The sequence below is a fragment of the Mastacembelus armatus genome, chromosome 21 (assembly GCF_900324485.2).
Source record: "Mastacembelus armatus chromosome 21, fMasArm1.2, whole genome shotgun sequence".
Classification (NCBI taxonomy): domain Eukaryota; kingdom Metazoa; phylum Chordata; class Actinopteri; order Synbranchiformes; family Mastacembelidae; genus Mastacembelus; species Mastacembelus armatus.
The window spans coordinates 11,123,860-11,141,660 of record NC_046653.1 but is presented as its reverse complement, the minus strand read 5'-3'; the positions used below and the strand labels follow the sequence as shown (position 1 = coordinate 11,141,660).

At 40.6% G+C, this 17,801-nt stretch overlaps 2 protein-coding genes across 3 annotated transcripts; both read right to left on the bottom strand.

Moving 5' to 3' along the window:
* Window positions 1–838: 838 nt before the first annotated feature.
* akap17a (A kinase (PRKA) anchor protein 17A) lies at window positions 839–9,003 on the bottom strand. Its single transcript, XM_026296123.1, has 7 exons — window positions 8,868–9,003; window positions 7,567–7,914; window positions 7,074–7,292; window positions 6,612–6,824; window positions 5,264–5,412; window positions 4,550–4,790; window positions 839–3,392 (listed from the first exon to the last, which is right to left on the bottom strand). Exons 2-7 carry the CDS (start codon window positions 7,891–7,893, stop codon window positions 2,484–2,486), a joined length of 2,058 nt encoding a protein of 685 aa, XP_026151908.1. The 5' UTR covers window positions 7,894–7,914; window positions 8,868–9,003; the 3' UTR covers window positions 839–2,483.
* A 4,220-nt stretch (window positions 9,004–13,223) lies between these two features.
* sowahca (sosondowah ankyrin repeat domain family Ca) lies at window positions 13,224–17,776 on the bottom strand. Of its 2 annotated transcripts, XM_026295634.1 has the most exons (5): window positions 17,243–17,776; window positions 16,045–16,421; window positions 14,866–15,255; window positions 13,482–13,959; window positions 13,224–13,280 (listed from the first exon to the last, which is right to left on the bottom strand). In XM_026295634.1, the coding sequence occupies exons 1-4, from the start codon at window positions 17,589–17,591 to the stop codon at window positions 13,498–13,500; spliced, it is 1,578 nt and encodes a 525-aa protein (XP_026151419.1). In that variant the 5' UTR covers window positions 17,592–17,776; the 3' UTR covers window positions 13,224–13,280; window positions 13,482–13,497. The 2 variants fall into 2 exon arrangements, with proteins under 2 accessions (XP_026151419.1, XP_026151418.1); XM_026295633.1 differs by lacking the exon at window positions 13,224–13,280 and having other exon boundaries at window positions 13,352–13,959.
* Window positions 17,777–17,801: the final 25 nt, after the last annotated feature.

Here is a 17,801-nt window from a genome sequence, read left to right as displayed (position 1 = left end):
GTTCATTATCACTCACACTCAGATAGAGAATTTGCTTCAGGACATTCGCACAGCAAACCTATTTTCCACAAAGTTTTCATGACCCCAAAATATGATCAACAATGTGGAACAGCCAGACGTTTGAGGGAACCTCTCTTATGAACGATGTGCCTTCTCCCCTTCATATGCAATGACTGACCGTATGCTGACAGACTAATGATACAGCTGCTGTGTCACATGACATGCTGAGATTATACAGACACTAATCAGTTTGACTATTAATTATTCATCCATACAGCTCATTAAAGCTGGGGTGTATTATACAGATATGACAGGTGAGGTTAGGCAAGATGCCCCTTGATCCTTCACACACAGCCTGGGAAAAAGAAAGTTTATACAGCCATAAAAATGGAACGAGGTTGCTCCAATCATGGCTCTAACAGTTTGAAATGATGCAGACATTTCTAAAGAATGAATTTAAAACACATACAATATGCAGTTTTTTTAAATGAAATTCTGTTGATCAAGACCATTTAAAGTACAGAATTTAGGAAGATGTGATATTTGGACACATGATTAAACCATATTACAGTGACAAAATTACAAAGAACATCAACTGAAAGACAATGCTTTTAAGTTCTGATCCTGGTTTTTTATTTTAGTTGTGTGTATGCAAGACATGCTTTAGTAGATCATGACAAAAAATGTACTTTGCCATGGTAAACAAAACTGTGAATGACTTCCCCCTAAGGTCAAATGTAGCTACAAGAACAGTCTGTACATTAACTAGTAAGCTTTGTGGTAGAAATTTCTTTAAGTTTGAGAGTTGCTAATTCTCAGAAAACAACCACAAGTGTGATGAATCATCTCAGGTTTAATCACGGGCCCGGAGAGGACGTCCTTGCAGAAGTCCTCTGCCGTCTGTGTTACAAGAGCAGTTTAAATACCGTACTTTTGGACTAATCCTGAACAGACCCCGACATTGTTTGTTCAGGTACAATCTTCAGTCTTCTTGCCATCAAAGAAACAAACTGCTGGCAGTTATTTACAACCTTCTACCCTAAAACACTAAACCAAATAAACAGACAGAACCACACACCATGAAAGGGTCAAGCAAACATTCAGCCCCCCCATTGGTTTAAGTTAGTGACCATTTGCTCTGTTGTAAAATCCTCACAGCTTAAATCCAGTACCCAGTACTACAGCGTAAGCATGAAAGCCAAAGTTACATCCTAGGACCCCATTTCTGCTGGGTAATGTGCGGGTTAGACTCAGAAACAGAACAGAACTTATTTCAAATACATCACTTGTATGACCCAGTAAAGAGAGTACACATCTCTGAGTCAGGTCTAATGCCAAGATGCAAACAACAGGCTGTGTCACCCATTCACAAGTTCCCATATAAAAGATGATCAACACATTACTCAGTAGTGACATAAATTCATCATTTTGTGTCATCAGTCATCAGCTGCAGAGTTACTGAAGTTTCACATCATTAAAACCCAAAGCCTTGTGGGATTGTAACCAGACCTTTCGCAGTCCACTGAGGAATTTGTGAGGGCAAAATATAATGGATACATTTCCACAAAACTCAGATTTAACTGATACCGGACTTTCTTAACTGAAATGATCATCAAAAATGTCTTTAATGGTATATTTCAGTCATGCATTTCTCTGAGCAAAGTAACAACACACTCTGCTGTGGTATTCCTAGAAAGAGGCAGTAACGCATGACAGTGAAACCACTGAGTGCACCAGTTGGCCTCAAAACAGAGGTATGCACTTTTCAGCCTGTAAAAACATCACATTTGTAATGGAGCAGAAGCCTTTCATTATGGTCCTTTTAAAACTATGGCTGCCATTAGGAGTCTTAAGATGCTTGATGTAAAGGTGTTTGAAACTATGCTGTACCCTGCATGTCAGTACAGGATAATGTGTTTTATTTTCTGACGGCCATGTGTTAGTGTGGATAAACACACTAGTGCTGCACTTTAGTTCAGTGCTCCTGCAAAATGAAAAAAACTGAGAAAATAAAGGTGATCAACAGGTTTTTGTTAGGTTTCGGTATAAAATCTGGCTTCCAATATAATGAATATCAAGGAATAGTGCCTATAGAGGAGTATTAAGTCTGAACACGTTTTTAAAATTATGTTTATTCTTGCTGTTCTAAATTTCAGGATGAGATTTAGCGCACTTCAGTCCAAGTACTAATACAGTATCTTTCATCTATGGCTAAGATTAGGATTCTAGTGAAACCAAATAGTAAAGTTAGCAATTACATCAAATTGTCAAGTGTAAGGAGTGTAAGGATGCTATCAGCAGCTTCAGTCCTAAACAAACCAAACAACCCAAAAAAAAAAAAAAACCCTATTTCTTTTTAGCCATTTGATGCACTCTCACATTACTTAAAGGCCTAAAATATCTAATCTTCTGAAAACTGCTTTATTTTAGGTATAAGTCCAAAAACAAAGAGATTAATTAATAAGCTGATTATATTATTGAGTTTACTGTCGTCTGGAGTGGCTCCTGTCTCTGCTATTGCTGTGTCTCCTGTGTCTTCGACTGTAATGACTGTAACTCCTCTTCTCTCCACTGTTGTCGCTGCTCCTGGAGCTGCCTCTGCTGTATTTTCGGTGACTATTTCTGCGGCTCCTCCCCCTGCTGTAACTCCTCCCACTGCTGCTTCTGCTCCTCTCTCTGCTTGAGCTTGTGCTTCTGCTGCAGTGGCTATGACTGTGCCTCCTGTTTCCGCGGTGACTGGAGCTCCTCCTGTGACGGCTGGAGCTCCTCCTATGGCGACTGGAGCTTCTCCTCTTCCTGTTGTAGCTGTGAGAGCGCCTCCTCCTCCTCCCCCTGCTGTGGGAGCTCCTCTCTCTGTGGGAGCGGTCTGGGACCCTCGCTTGCTCCCTGCTGTGCTTGCTCCTCAGCTCCTCTTCCTTCCTTCCCTCCCGAGCTTTCTTCTTGTCTTCTGCTCCTCTCCTCTCCTCCGTTGCTCTGCTTTTCCCTAAAACTTGATAGTTCATGCTAGATTTGGACACATGCTTCTCTTTGCTCTCAGTTGCCTTTACACCGTTCACCTGGCCCAGGAGCTCCAACATCACATTATTGCCACCAGGATCAGAGGCATCCTCAGCTGTAGCCTGGTCCTGGTTCCCTGGAGGTTGTGTGGATCTATTGTTGCTCTTCTTCAGCAGGTTGCAAACGAGTCGCTCTCTTAGCTCTTTCTCTCGACGCTGGAGCTCCAGCGCCCGCTCTTTCTCCACCTCGACCCTCCGGAGCTCTTCCTCCTGCTTGCGTCGGCATGCCTCCAGCTGCTGAAGGCGGGCTAATTCCTCTTTCTGTCGAGCCTGTTCCTGCCTTTCCTGCTCCTCACGTTCAGCCCTCTCTTTCTCTTGCTGCTGCTGCTTCAGGGCCTGGGGAGGAAAAACAAGACGTGATTAACAAAAAGCCTGCAAATTAATATTTATCTTTATTTAAGTAAGTGAAGATTATTGTGCCTACATAGTTCCGCACTAGAATAGGGTTTGTGAGATATGACGACATTAGATCATGACGGATTAGAATGTGTTGACGATCTGCCAAAGCAAAGAGATCGTAGTATTGTCTATAAGACACATTCTGTTCTTTGCAGTCCTTGCACACAAAGGCATCAGAAGTTTTTCCTCAGCAAAATCACACTATTTGCTAGTCCACTTCACGCCTACCTGATCAACCAATCATAGAGAAATATGAACAGTGCCTTGGATTCCCAGTTTAATTCAGTAGCAGGAAACCATGGCTAAAAACAAAAACAAGGAGTTGGTGCCTAAAAAGAACTCCAAAGTGCAAACAGTAGTCATTTGCAATGTTTGCACAGACAAGACTCATATGTTGGATAAGATCACCACGAAACTTTTCAACGAGGGGTTCAAAAGACTGCTCAAAGCAATTGAGGTTTATTTTTTTTAATTTCAGGGCTATGTTATTATATAGGGAAGTAGTTTGGGTGCGCTGTTCAAAAATCAACGTAAAAAGAGTCGTGATAAAATCGTGATCTTACTAAAAAAAATATATATATATTCTTGCCATATCGTCCAGCCTTATAATTGAACCACTGTCTGTAAAATTCAAATCAGTCAGGATAAAACACTATTCTACTTTATTCTTGGCCAGACAGAAGAGAACCAGATGAGAGATGAACTGGTATGAAGTTGAACAAGTTTGAACTCTGCAAAACAAGAAAAAAGAAAAACTCATTTTCGAAAATGTCAGGTTATTACTTTAAAGATTAAGCCCAATATCAATAGCCCTCTGTGATGACTAATTTGTTTTTACTGTATTTTGTTATGTGTGTTAAATATTCATGAGACTCATGAAGGTTCAAGCTTAGCTTACAATTCTTCCAAGGACAAAAATATTTCATTTCAAGCCAGTTTTTCTTGGTTTCAAAAACGTTTGTAGTATTAGATTATCAAATTTGCAAGTATTAGCTACACTACTGGTATGAAAATAAGACATTTATTACTATACCAGAGAGAACAGTGTGTATACTCAGTGGATTTTTAAATTATTTTTTGTGTAGATGCAGTACCTTTGCCCTGGCTAACAGCTCAGCAATGAGCCGTATAGATTCCAGGTTGCGCTGAGCCAGCAGCAGCCTCCTCTCCTCCATGGCGATCTTCATCTGCAGCTTCTTCTGCTCCTCCTCCTGCTGTCGCCTCACCCTCTTCAGGTTTCTCCTTTCCTCCCTCTCTCGAAGCTTCTGCTCTCGCTTCCGCAGCCTCTCCTCCTTTCTCCTCTCTTTCTCCTCCTCCTCTTGTTCCTTCTGTTTTCTGAAAAAAGCAAATGTAACAACTGTGAAATCTGGGAATGAAAAAAAAAATCCCTTATTAAATAGTACATACAACATAAAATAACATCCAGCATGGAAAACCTTTCTATTTGTTAAGATAAAGCCACACTATATGAAGACGATTATCACTTCTTTCACATTAGAAGGATATAAGCAACAAATACATTTTAGTTTGATATAAATGAAAATAAAATAAAAAATTCTTTTGTGAATACAGCATGTAGTTAGTTGTATCTCTGCTCTTATCTTAGTATTAGAATGTAAAATGTTAAATTAACGTTAGGTCATTACATTAGAGACTTGATATCATAAAGGTTTTGTGACAGTTTTTCATTATGTGCATTATGGTAAACTAATGAACATAAAATGCTCAATACATCTTTTCTTACAGCTGATCAGATTTTGTTGTTTTTCATTATAAATAAATTTTCTACGTCTTGTCTCCCAACATACTTCTCTTCTTCCTTACGACGCTCTTCCTCCTCCTTCTCCCGTCGTTTCTGTTCCTCTCTCTGCCTTTCGAGCTCCTGCAGCTTCATCCTCTCCAAGCTCCTCTTTTTCACAGCTGAGTCACTCAGGTGCTTAGTGGTGTCAAACATCACCTGAAGAAAACACAGAAATACACACAGAATCAAAGTTTGTTTATGATGTATGTAGAGCAAAAAACTTATTTGCAAAAACAAACAAAAAAAATCATTTGTGGTATGGTAATTTCAGCCAGTCCAGTAAAATGAGATTGAACAGTCTTGTCAAAGTCTGGACTAAAATAAATCGAGTAAGTCAGATCCAAACAATTTTCTAACAAAGAGGGTTTAGGCTATTCTTGCATGGCCGATCATTTCTTCTGGTGAAGTACAGATGGCAGAAAACTAGAACAGTATGATGTTGTAGCCCACAGAAAATGGCAATAATTGAGCTGCTAATTACCATAGTGTCTAGAGTTAAACCAACTCTATGCTATGATAAGGCATTGTTAACACAAGCAATTGAAATAAAAATCTCACATTTTGAGGCAAAAGCTGGTGAGATTTTAAGAGCCTTTCTTTTTGTACATTAATGCAAGTGAACAAACCATCTTACAATATCTTGTTTTGTCCCTGATTCCTTTTACAGAGCATCCTAATTTACACTTCACAATGAAGTGCTATTCTGTGGATTAAGAGACTGTCATTACCTTGGAAAACACATGCAGCTGACATGGCTTTAGTTCTCATTCCACTAAAAGGTGTTAAAGTTGCTGCAGATGCAGATTTCTAATGCCTCTAACAGCCATTCAGAACAAAACTGGCGACTGGTGATTGGTGAGAAAATCATATACAATCCAGAAAGGTCACTTCGAGAAATACATGCACGAATCTGTGGGCTGTTCAAAAGCGAATACTGAATAGCAGGATTTTATATATGTGGAAAGAAATGTATTTAGCAAACATGAAAAGAAATACAATGCCATGTTCATTATTAGCCTAAATGATAAAGAGATGTCTCTCTCTCTCTTCACCTGAATGATGAATCAATCTACTGATTTCTTAACATGCTGCTCTGATGTACTGTGCTGTGCTGATCAATGTCTCTCTGTAGGATTGAGCCCACAAACCCAACTTGATTATGTATACATGGGTATGAAGCTCAAATATTACAGAAATGAAAATTTTTTAGGAGACGAGAAATCAGCTCCCTAAAAACTGCCTACTTAAATAGTTCAGCTGAACAATGGGGGGAAAAATAATTATGCCACTGTGTTCTTGCCATAACCATTAACATGAAAATTGCAGTGCTTTACAATCATTAGAACCTGTAGTACCTTAATGTTGCAGGCCACTGCCTTCCCATCGTCTCCTTTGAACATCAGCTTCATGCCTCGCAGAGTGTCCATGGCTTTGGTGAAGCCACAGTATTCCTGATACTGGACGTAAGCCTCAAAGTTTAGATGGCCCCCAAAACTGAATGTACTAAAGTTCTTGTCCAGCATCTCTTCTCTGTATGGGTCCAGCATGGGGATGTCAACATTTCGCACCTATAGTTCAAAGTTTAAACATTAAACATGCTTGAACACCAAAAAAACTTAAATGTAATTATTTATAAGTTATTCTTTACATGATTACTTAATATTGAGGATGTAGCAATATTCAGAAAATGTTGCAAGTTCAGTCTTACATCCTAGACATGCCTTTAATTGCAAATGTTAAAACAGTACACATGTGCATTTATTGTTGGGTAAATTTCCTGCTCAACGCAGAAAAGCTAGAAGAGAAAGATATACCACCTTGCCAAAGGCCTCGAAGACAGCAATGAGGACCTCTTCAGAAGGCCGATCTGGGTACTGGCTGTCTTTCTGGCTGAACCAGCGGCAAGGAAGCCCCTCCAGGTGGATAGTATCAGGCCTCTCTCCTGGCAGAGTCTCATTCATGTCCTTGGCATCACGGAAAAAGGAGTCCCAGTCATGACGAGTAGGGAAGTCTACTTTATTTTCTACTGCACGAACCTAAAGAAAGAAAGAAAGAAAAAGGGAAATATTTACACTCGGTTGACAGATTATTGAAACTAATGCAATCAAATACAATGCCCCTGTAATTTTGTGGTGCTGTTGAATTAGCAATCTCATATTTCAATATAAATGAGGTGAACAAAGTATTACAGTCAAAGAGCACCACTACACTACTACAGCGTCCTTAATGACCTTATTACAAATGCTGTGATCAGCAATTTAACTATCACAGTCTCATTACAATATCTGTGCCCAACCATGTCAGCCTTACCTTCAGTACATCAGTAAATCCACTGAGTTTGATGCTTTTTCCATCCAGACGGGACAGCAAACTTTTGACCACCATCTTGTTTTCCACCTCGCCCTCAAAGCGGATGAAATCCATGGTGCTCTTGGAGATCCGCAGGGCTGAAAACTGCTCTGGAGCTACCATAGCCTTTACCCTCTCCATTACCTCCCAGTTGGAGATGCTCTTGCCTGGCAGCTTGAGCTGGGGCAGTGCAACACTGACGGTCATTTTGGCAATGGGCTTGAGGTACAGATTGTACTCTTCAGAAAGGCACACTGCCTCCGTGGTGTCATGGACGATGGTGGTCATTGTAGTAATCGCCTGCTGAAGCTGCAGGAAGACAGTACAGACATTAAAACGGTTAAGAGTTGTCTGTTGTTGAATTTTAATTTTTGAACTTGAATTTGGATTTGGATTAATTAAGTATGTCTCATTTCATTTCATCAATCATCCTTAGCTTATCGGAATACTTTAGTGGTGATCACTTTCCAACATATTAAAAACAAGGAAGCCAGTGGCGCTTAAACTAGAAACAGAAGTTGTGGTTATGATTCAGACGGCCCATGTGCTATCTGACGATGAGATCTCCATGATGGGCTTCATTTAATACACAAATTACCGATACAAAGTGAATTTAATAGTTTTTAAAAATCGCTACACGCCCTTTAAACCAGTGAGCCGCAATCAATAGTGGAACTCAAACAGTTTGGTCAGATGGTCCTATAATAACATTAGAAATGTTAAGATCTTCTAAAGACGGAAAACTATCGACAGATGTTGTTCATGTGTTAGACGCCGTTAGCTAACGCTAAACCTAACTAAATATGTACCAGCTAAGCTCAGTTGCTTAGCTCATTTGGTTGTGGTTTGGCACCAACAATGTCATCTCATTTAGCAAACGACTCGTTAAAGCTGCATGTTCAGTTTTGTTTTGTCAACATAACCAACATTTAGCTAGCTCTGTGGGTGTGTGCTAACATTAGCCAGCTAACCGCGGCGGCACTGGTGGAAACTTTAGCTCGCGGAGGTTTGTGTTAAACCATGATGTCTACAAACTATTTAACGAATCCAACAACTAATGTTATTAAATTGAGGGACAACTTTGGACGACACGCAGATTATCAGCTGCAGAGTGTTTGGATGAATATCAGCAGCAAACCTTACTAGCCTTACTTCCAGCTAGCTACCGGTTAGCCTGAGGTAGCTAAACTAAGCGGCTCAACCTACTTTTACATAACGTTATGCTAACGTCAGCTGTCGCAGTACATTTACCCAACACTTACCTAACACCAGTTAGCCTCCTGTTTAAAAGACAAGCTTAATGTGTTGACTTATGTAGTCACACAACTAAATATAAAATAAATACACATCTCACTTCCGCAGGCAATGAACTTTGACCTTTCAAAGTATAGCGCCGAGTTCTTCTTCTTCTTCTTCTTCTTCTTCTTTTTCCTTCTTCTTCTTCTTTTTCCTTCTTCTTGGCAAACACCTAAAGGTGCATTACCACCATCCTCTGTTTCGGGGTAAGGGCAATAATGGATCTCATGATGTATTATTTTAATGAGACCTATTTTCCTCTCAATGCAAATACTGCTCTATAAAAACTACATACTAACATTCTTTGTCTGCTCCTTTCTGTAATATACATTGACAGCTGTATACACCACGGCCACTCAGCCACTGGGCTGTTGTAATGAAATCAATAAATAAAATTAAATCTTGTTTGAATAGCCTTCAAGCCATTTTGTAAATTGGTCTGTAATGTATTCTGTCAAAGTAGTGATGATCGATAGATTGACTTTACATTTTAGAAATAGCAGCATCAGAAACCCCAACAACAGTGTCATCAGATATTTGGTGATCCTATAGACCATAAGTGATCATTTATTAATGTTTGTATTAAGGTAATTCTAGCCACAATACTTTGGCCAACAACTTATAAACCATACGACACTGACACATTTGCTCCAGAAAATGCAAATTGTTCTAATTTAACATTTAAAGGTGCAACGTGTAAGAGAAAGAAAGATTGAGCAGCATCTAGTGGTGAGATTGCAGAATGCAACCTTCTGAGCACCTATTACACCTCATCCCCCATTTCCACATGCTAGGGATGGTACAGTGGCTCGTCCCTTTTGAAACTAAATGTGATTCCCTAAATAGAGCCAGTGTTTGGTTTGTCTATTAGAAACATTGTGGTGCCACATGGCTGCCTCTGTGAAAGGAAACCCGCTCCCAATGTAGATTCAAAAGAAAATGCTGGTTGGTATTTTCCTGTGATTACACACTAATGACAAAGTATTTATCAATAATATCTTCAATTTCTGCTAATAGATTGCTGTAAATGTCACACATTGAACCTTTAAAGCTGTGGATGTAATATTTGAGTTGGATATTAGTGTTCATGTCACTATCAAAAGCATCAATAAGCAATTCTCTCACTAAATAAAGGATTTTAGTCAAAAATGTGAATGAAGTCTCTCGATCACTTGCTGCTCTGTGGGCCAACACGCCACCCTGTAAACACAGTAACTGTACACAACAGAGATGACTAAATTGTAACTAAAACATATATGCTTTGGACAGAGGAGTCGTCACTGCTTTGAGTCATTGTTGTGCTAAAAGGTGAACGTTTGACCCCATCTCAAGTTGCATGCACTGTGGATCAAGTTTACTCTCCTTGCTGCTAAGGAGTGCCCTATAATATGATGTTGCCACCAACATGTTTCACCATAGACACAGCATTAAAATGTGACAAGCAATTCTTGGTGTTCACTGAACGTCTTTCTCTTCATGCTCCCAGAGTTTTTTACATGCTTTTTTTGGAAAACTCCATGTGGGCTCTTACATTCTTTTCATGTAATGTGGCTTCTGTCTTGCGCCTCTGCCAAGACGGACTGACTGATGAAGAGCTGCTGAGTTAAACGTCCTTCCCGCAGGTTCTTCAGTTGTTGCAAAGGATTGCTGGAGATCCGTGAGCGTAACTGTTCATGGGTCACATAATAAAATAATATAATATAATAATACAATCCTATAATAATAAAATTTAAAACTCAGCTTGACACTCAAAGGATTTTATGTTGTAAGACATAAAATCCTCTGAGGGGGGTCAATACTTTAATAGGCACTGCATGTCATGAGATCAAAGAACATGGCATACATTTCTTATTACGTTAATGCCCATTTGGCACTGTTAGTCACAACTAAGGCTTTATATGAACATAGTAACTGATGGGCTGTGAGTAATAAATGGAGATAGATTGGGCATGGATTGGTCCAACGGTGGAGGTTCTCAGCTAAAAAGTTGGCACAGTCTCTGTGAGAAGATGGCAGAGGAAATTACATAATAGGCATTACTCCCTTTACTGTGTATGTAGGTCAGTAGCTGCAGTCAGACAGCCTCTCTGTTCTGTCCAGATCAGCAGTCATCTAACATATAAGCCACCTAAGGCAACTCTGCACTCTAAAGGCTGAGGAAAAATCTCATTGTTTCAGTGACCTCTATAAATATTTTTGGAGACTAGTCGATGAGGGCAAATGTTCAGGTAAACATAAAGCAGAGAACAGACCCAGACAGGGAGCTAGAAGAATATCGATGCCATCATAGCTTTGTAAGAGCTACAGTTACGGGGGATCTGCTGGAGCCTAGGATATCAGTATCTCCTGCATATTGATACTTAGGCCGAGCGGCATGGCAAGGATAGTGCATGATACAGAAAATCAAATCTATCCTTCTCCTGATGTGTAATATATTAATGACACTTGGAGGGAAAATAAAATCTGCAATTTAAACATTTGTGAATTACCAGAAATGCTAACCTAATGCATCCTAACTGTATTTTGAGGTCAGTCCAGATCACACAGCATGAGCACTGTGTAAATATATCACGTGCAGTGTCAAGTGGACAGACTGCTTCTATGTGTCTGCCTTGTGATAGACTAGCAATCTGTCCACAGTGTACCCACTTCCCTTCCCTCCCTCCCTCCCATTCAGATGATCAGATCATCAGATCGTCTGTTATTCAGCATCACTACACAAAGACAATCAGTTGGTGCCAGCAGGAATGGCAGATGAAGTAACATGCTTTCTTTGGGGCTTTAAATCCATTCTGGTTAGACGCCACACAAACATTTATAACATTTGACTGGTTATTGTAACATTAAACTGTTCACATATGACATGTATCTACATCCTGAGCATTGATTTGAAGTGGACATAGCAGAGAGCATAGGTTTAGTCATACAATTATTGCTTTATTTCATTTTCAAGGATGAAACATGAAAAAAAAACAAAACAGTGGCTCATCGTGTGCATACACACCACATAAGAACTTCACAGTTTTCCACCAAGAAGACAGAGACAATGACATACAGCCTAAAAAATAACAGTAACCAGCATTTACACTTCCCCTATTCAGGCAGCTGAAAAAGTGACATCAAAGTATATCTGTATATTACATTTCTACATCAAAACTATCAACCATACAATTACACAAATGTCATATGATGTGTCAAAATGCTACAGATAACTAAGGGATCAGGGGATGTTTCATGGAGTAAGTCAAGTTCACATATCTGGGATACAGTAAAAAAGTCAATGTGCTACTCAGCTAAATGTAGTATTTTCTGGTTTAAACTCTTTACTAGTCACAGATGACACAGGCATGATTAATGAGGAACAGGCAAGAGTACATGCAATGTCAGACTGATACAAGGGGACAACACAGACTTTATATTCAGTATCCTTATGATGCAGTTTGATTGCATATTTACTATAGAATTGATCAGTGCTTCACTGTGATTCACACTGATGTGCAACATGAATCAAATTCCAAAGTGTAAATTCTGAAACAGTGAATGTGTGCCATAATGTAAAACAAGTTTTGTAATGACTATAGTCAAACATATAGAATTGAATATCAGTAAACACCGGAAATCACTGCGCTCTTTAAAACACTCATACTGTGTAAGTGAAAACCATTTTTATATAAGTGACTGGATCTAACTAATTTCATTGCAACCTCAAAATATACCCAGATCAGTATAATCTACCACTGTTACTCTTTTTGGTGTAAACTATGGTTAAACTCAGTGAAAGGTACTAACAATGACATTGTCTCATTTGTAGTTTTACCTATGCAGTAGCTTATACATATAAAGATGTAACAAAGTAGCCACATATTAATATTACTGTATGCAATATTAACATGCAAGTATGAGCTGGAACCAAAAGCAGCTATCATGGTTTTATTTTAAGTCGTTTCCTCCCACAATCACCTCCCAGCATCAAAGTGACAAGTGCAAACACGATGACTAGATGTGGTTGTGTGGAAATACAAAGATTCTGTCGTTACAACAGTCTGAATCTGCAATTTAAAATAAAAAAAAAAAGATACATTCACATTACAGAAATCAGCACCATCCAGTCAAAAGGAGGTTGAAATATAGAAAGTGTATTCTATAAATATATACTCTGTGACCAACAACATAATTTTGAACAACTGTGTGAATCAAATCGTGCTATCCAAAAAAATTCCTCATCACAAAAAAAAAAAAAAAAAAAAGTATAATGACAGCTACCTGCTCTAAAACAGAGCCTAAATATATGTAGAAAACCCACTAACACAAAAATCAAGTTCAAAACATTTCAGAGTAGTTCGGTGTAATCCAGTTGGTGATCAGCGTAAAACTAAGAACTGCAATAGGAACCAAGTGATTTATATATATATAAAAAAAAAAACATATCTTTGTAGTTATAAATGAAAAATCCTGAAATAATAAAACTTAAATCTCAGCTTGACACTTTATATTAGGATGTGCAGAGAAATATCTGACCAGTCAGCTTATAAAGGTGAGTAAACTTCACATTGTAAATCTGGTCATAATGGTTAACATACTTATAGTGGTGTAAATTCATCCAAACAGGTTGGACAGTGGTCGGGTTCGGAGTGGACTGCTGGGGAGGTCCTCTCCTCTTCCCACTTCCCCTGTGTCCCTGAAGGAGGCACTGTGGATGATTTGGGCTCGGTGGCGTCCTCTGTACAGCCGGGCGTTCAGCCGGCTCAGAGATGACTTCCTCTGCATGCCCCCTTTAGTCTTCTCAGTCCCGGCTGCCTCCTCTGCTGCCTCAGCTGGTGGGTTCAGTAGCCGCAGTGGGTTCAGATTGCCCTGGAGGACTCTGGGAAACCTCCAGCCACGCCCTCCGCTACTGCTGGCGTTAGCGTTTTCGCTATCCGACTCAGCTCCTGGGGAGGTGACCACTCCCTCTTGCAGGTCAGCAGCCAGCTGTTGAGGAAGGTACTGGATTGCTCTTCTTCCACTGTAGTCTCGAGCCTCAGGGTCTGCTTCCCAGTCGGACAGCAACACACGAACCACCTATCAATCACAGTATATCAAGGAAACGTCAGGTACCGAGATCTTCATGTTTGTTTACGCAGAATTTAGTCAACCTTCGATGATGCAATACTGTGCATCTGTGAATATAATCAAGCAGCAAAATTAAAATATTCCCTCTGCTGCCATTTTTTTTGTCATGATCTGGTTCATTTACAGTTTTTTTTTCAAAGAACACTGCCCTGATAATCCTTGAACTCCAATTTAACATTAACATCTAAACTGAAGCCGACTCTAACAGATGTTACATCAACAGTGTACTTACCTTGATAGACCATTTTCAGTGGCATAATATCAGCAAAGTTACAATTTGAGTTTCCTTGTATTCCATTTGTTTACCCTTTTGGTTAATAGTGTATGTTTGTGATCCCATGATATCATCTCAGTTTATACCTCTGACAGATCTTTGGTCTAGTACCTCCTGCCACTGTAGCTGGTGGAGCTTTATGGCAACAGGCACTGGTTTTCACTAAGAAAGGTCTTCTCTTTCTCTACCTAAACCAGAGGATAACCAGTACATTTCCTCTTAAATCCTTCCTATGCCCATTACTGGACAAAGATTTTCTGTACCGTGTTCCCATGTTTTTTTTTGCAACCAAAAGGATCCTATTTAAATGTTCCACTTACAGACACATCCCAGTGCAGCTACTTTTTAGGTTGTCAGACTCATCAAAACACAAATTACTCTGATTCAAGGGTTTCCCCTCATTTTATGTAAAGAGCAAACAGTGCTGACATTAAGTTCAGCATCTGTGTCTCTAGATGATTCTAGATGATGTTGAAGAAGACAGCTAATTATTTTAGGTGGAGCACAGGTAATTATCCGCCGCTCCACCGAGCAGATGTAAGACATGATACCCAACCACCATCACTGTTGCAGCCACCCACCTGTGTGTGTCCATGCATGGCTGCCAGGTGTAGCGGTGTGTATCCAGCACTTGATCTCACATTGACATTCACAGGTACAGCATTCTCCTTGGCGAAGACCAGCAGCTGGGAGAGCAGCTCAGCTTTGCCCTGCTTCGCCGCCCAGTGGAGGCAGGTAAAACCCGTCACAAAGTCTCTCTTGGTCACTAGGGTAGGTTCCACAGACAGCAGGCGCTGCAGACTCTCCCACAGGCCATCCGAGGCACACAGCATCCACTCGTGTTCCAGTGGGTCCAGTGTCACCGAGGCACATTCCTCATCAGTGCCTGAGGAGAGGAGAGATGCTGAATCACCATCGCTCCTCACTGAGTCCCAGAGCCGCGAGCCACGACTGATCAGAGACCTACGAACCTGTTCATAAAAAAGCATGAGTGAAAAAAGGAGCACGCTTTAGATAAACTCTTTTATTCCAAGCATTATAGAGTGGATCTTCAGAAAAGGTATGTTGGTTACCTTGCTTAAATAGTTCTCAGTGGCACAGTAAGTAGCAGTTTCTAAACCCTTTAAATGTTTCGCTCCAAACAAACCCCATCCATTTGTAGAAGATGGACTAAAAAAAAGGCAAACCTGATACCAGTCTGAGCAGCACTGCTCACCATAATAAAGTATGCAGCTAATGTGGACTGTATAAGTACAGTATGTTTAGGACAATAAATAAATCAGTTTTAAAGGCCTGTCAGTTTTGCCTGTTGTTGCCCAATGACAATCACAAAAAAAGGAGTTCAGACAGAAACCTGTGTCTGCTGAGTTACACGTCATGCATATTGCATTTCTTATCACACCACAAATGGCACTTTACATCAGCTGCTTTGTTGGTTCATGCCTCATCTTACGCAATATCAAAAGCAAGGGAACCTGCTTAATGTCATCCATGGACAGCTGTGTGCCAGGTTTTGGAGCACACCCAAAATTGCAACACAAATTGTGTGGTTTAAAGTTTTAAACAACTGAGAGCAGTATACAAGTGTTTTTCTATTACATCTGAATTCATCTTCATTTTATTGGTTGAAGACCATTTTTTATAAACAAACCTTATAAGTTTTGACTGTAGAGAGCTTTGAACAGCTGCTATAGAAATAAAATTCACACTAATGACAATAATCTCATTGGAAGCTTTCTTCTTGGCACAGAGTATCCCACCTGTGGTGAACTATTCATCATCAGCTCTATGAAGTTCCTGCGACTTCCCTTGGGTGTGTTGATATCTCCAGCAGGGTCCAGCCCCTCCAAGGCGCTGTCTTCAGATAGGCAGCTGGTCAGTATGGCCCGCTGGGACCCTTTGGACACCCTACGTGCCCCTCTCACTTGGTGGCTGTGGGAACCTACAGAGTGAGCCTGATCCAGATCTGCTATACCAATAACTGGGGCTGACTCTCGCCTCCTCCTTTCCCTCAGGTTCACCTCCCATCCTCCAACAGACATAGGAGTCCCTGTGTTAGTCCCTGTGTTAGTCGGCTTCTGGGAGGGGGTTGCAGGTTTGTCATTGTCCAGGCCTCCAGCCAGTGGGTTGGATACTCCTGTGAAACCATTAAACATGTTTTTGTGATTGTATTCCAGCTCAGTAAGTGAATTACAGTTTGTTGAAATTACATGTCACATAACTGAAAAGGCTGTTGTTAAGCTGAACTCCAGTGCATGTTGCACAAGGCATTCTAGACCAGCGGTTCCTAAATAGCGTGCAGTGACGCAAGCCCAGATGTGCCGTGTGATTTTGTGATAACCACATGTCATTTTTGCTAAATTTAGGATGCCACCTCTTCCCTCTTTTCAGTTCCATTACACTTTAATATTGTGACCTATCTGCTTTAAATGGGTGTGTTGTTGATTTGAAGATCCAAAAAAATATTGAATTATTTTGCTAAATGTTTTAGGATTAATGCAGCCGTCTGTCAACTTTTATTAAATAAAAATAAACGTTTACAAAGTGATGAAGCATGATTAAAAAAAATGATAGAGGCTATTTTGCACCCATAAGCAAATAAAAACCACAACACTGCTGAGAATCATGTTGTTTACTGTTTGTGTCATTATTGTCTCAAATTGTTGTAGCTTTTTAAAACGCTTGGCATTAAAGAGGTCACTGCTAAAATCTTACTCAGAAGATTTTAGCATCTACAGTCCAAACCAGTTAGTTTTGCCTTCAAAAGCAATGGCCAAGCCCTAGTTTCACATGGTTATCCTACTAATTATCTACACACACACACACACACACACACACACACACACACACACACACACACACAGTGGGCTATATATAATATACATATAAGTGAGATGTGAGAAGGCAAAACACGTGTGTGAAAGAGAATAAAAGCAGCACAATGGGCGCTGCTCTCACCTGTTCGGTCTGTGTTGTCCGTGTTGCCGTTGACACAGTTGTTGTTCAGTGTCTCCTGGTTATTCCCGTTGCACTCCGTGAGAGCGTGGCCGCTCGCGTCCCTACGCATCACCGACTCGGCGCTGCCTTCAGTATTTAAACACACAAATTTCACGCCGTTTTCCACCTTTACGATACCCACGTTGTCCACGATGTGTTTCAGCACCTCGCGATCCACCCCTTCTCTTGAATGGCCACTTTCCCCCGACATTGATAGGAAATGATCGATGAGCTCCATCTGTTGGACCCTCCCTCCTCTCTCCATCAGGAACTCCTGCACGGCTTGCTCCGTGCACTGGGACGCCATCATCGTCGCGCACGGCCCGAACAGAGACAACCGAGTTAGACGGGATCGTTTTCAAATGGCTCGGTTTTCATGCTGCTGTCATTCGCTGAGGTCGGTGTCAGCGGATGACAGCATCTTCACTCGGCCTCCTCCTCTCCTCCATGGGGCAAGACCAGTGTGGGGCTGTGGCAGATAGAGGTCGCACGTCCCTGAACTCGGCCCAAGATGCGCTGC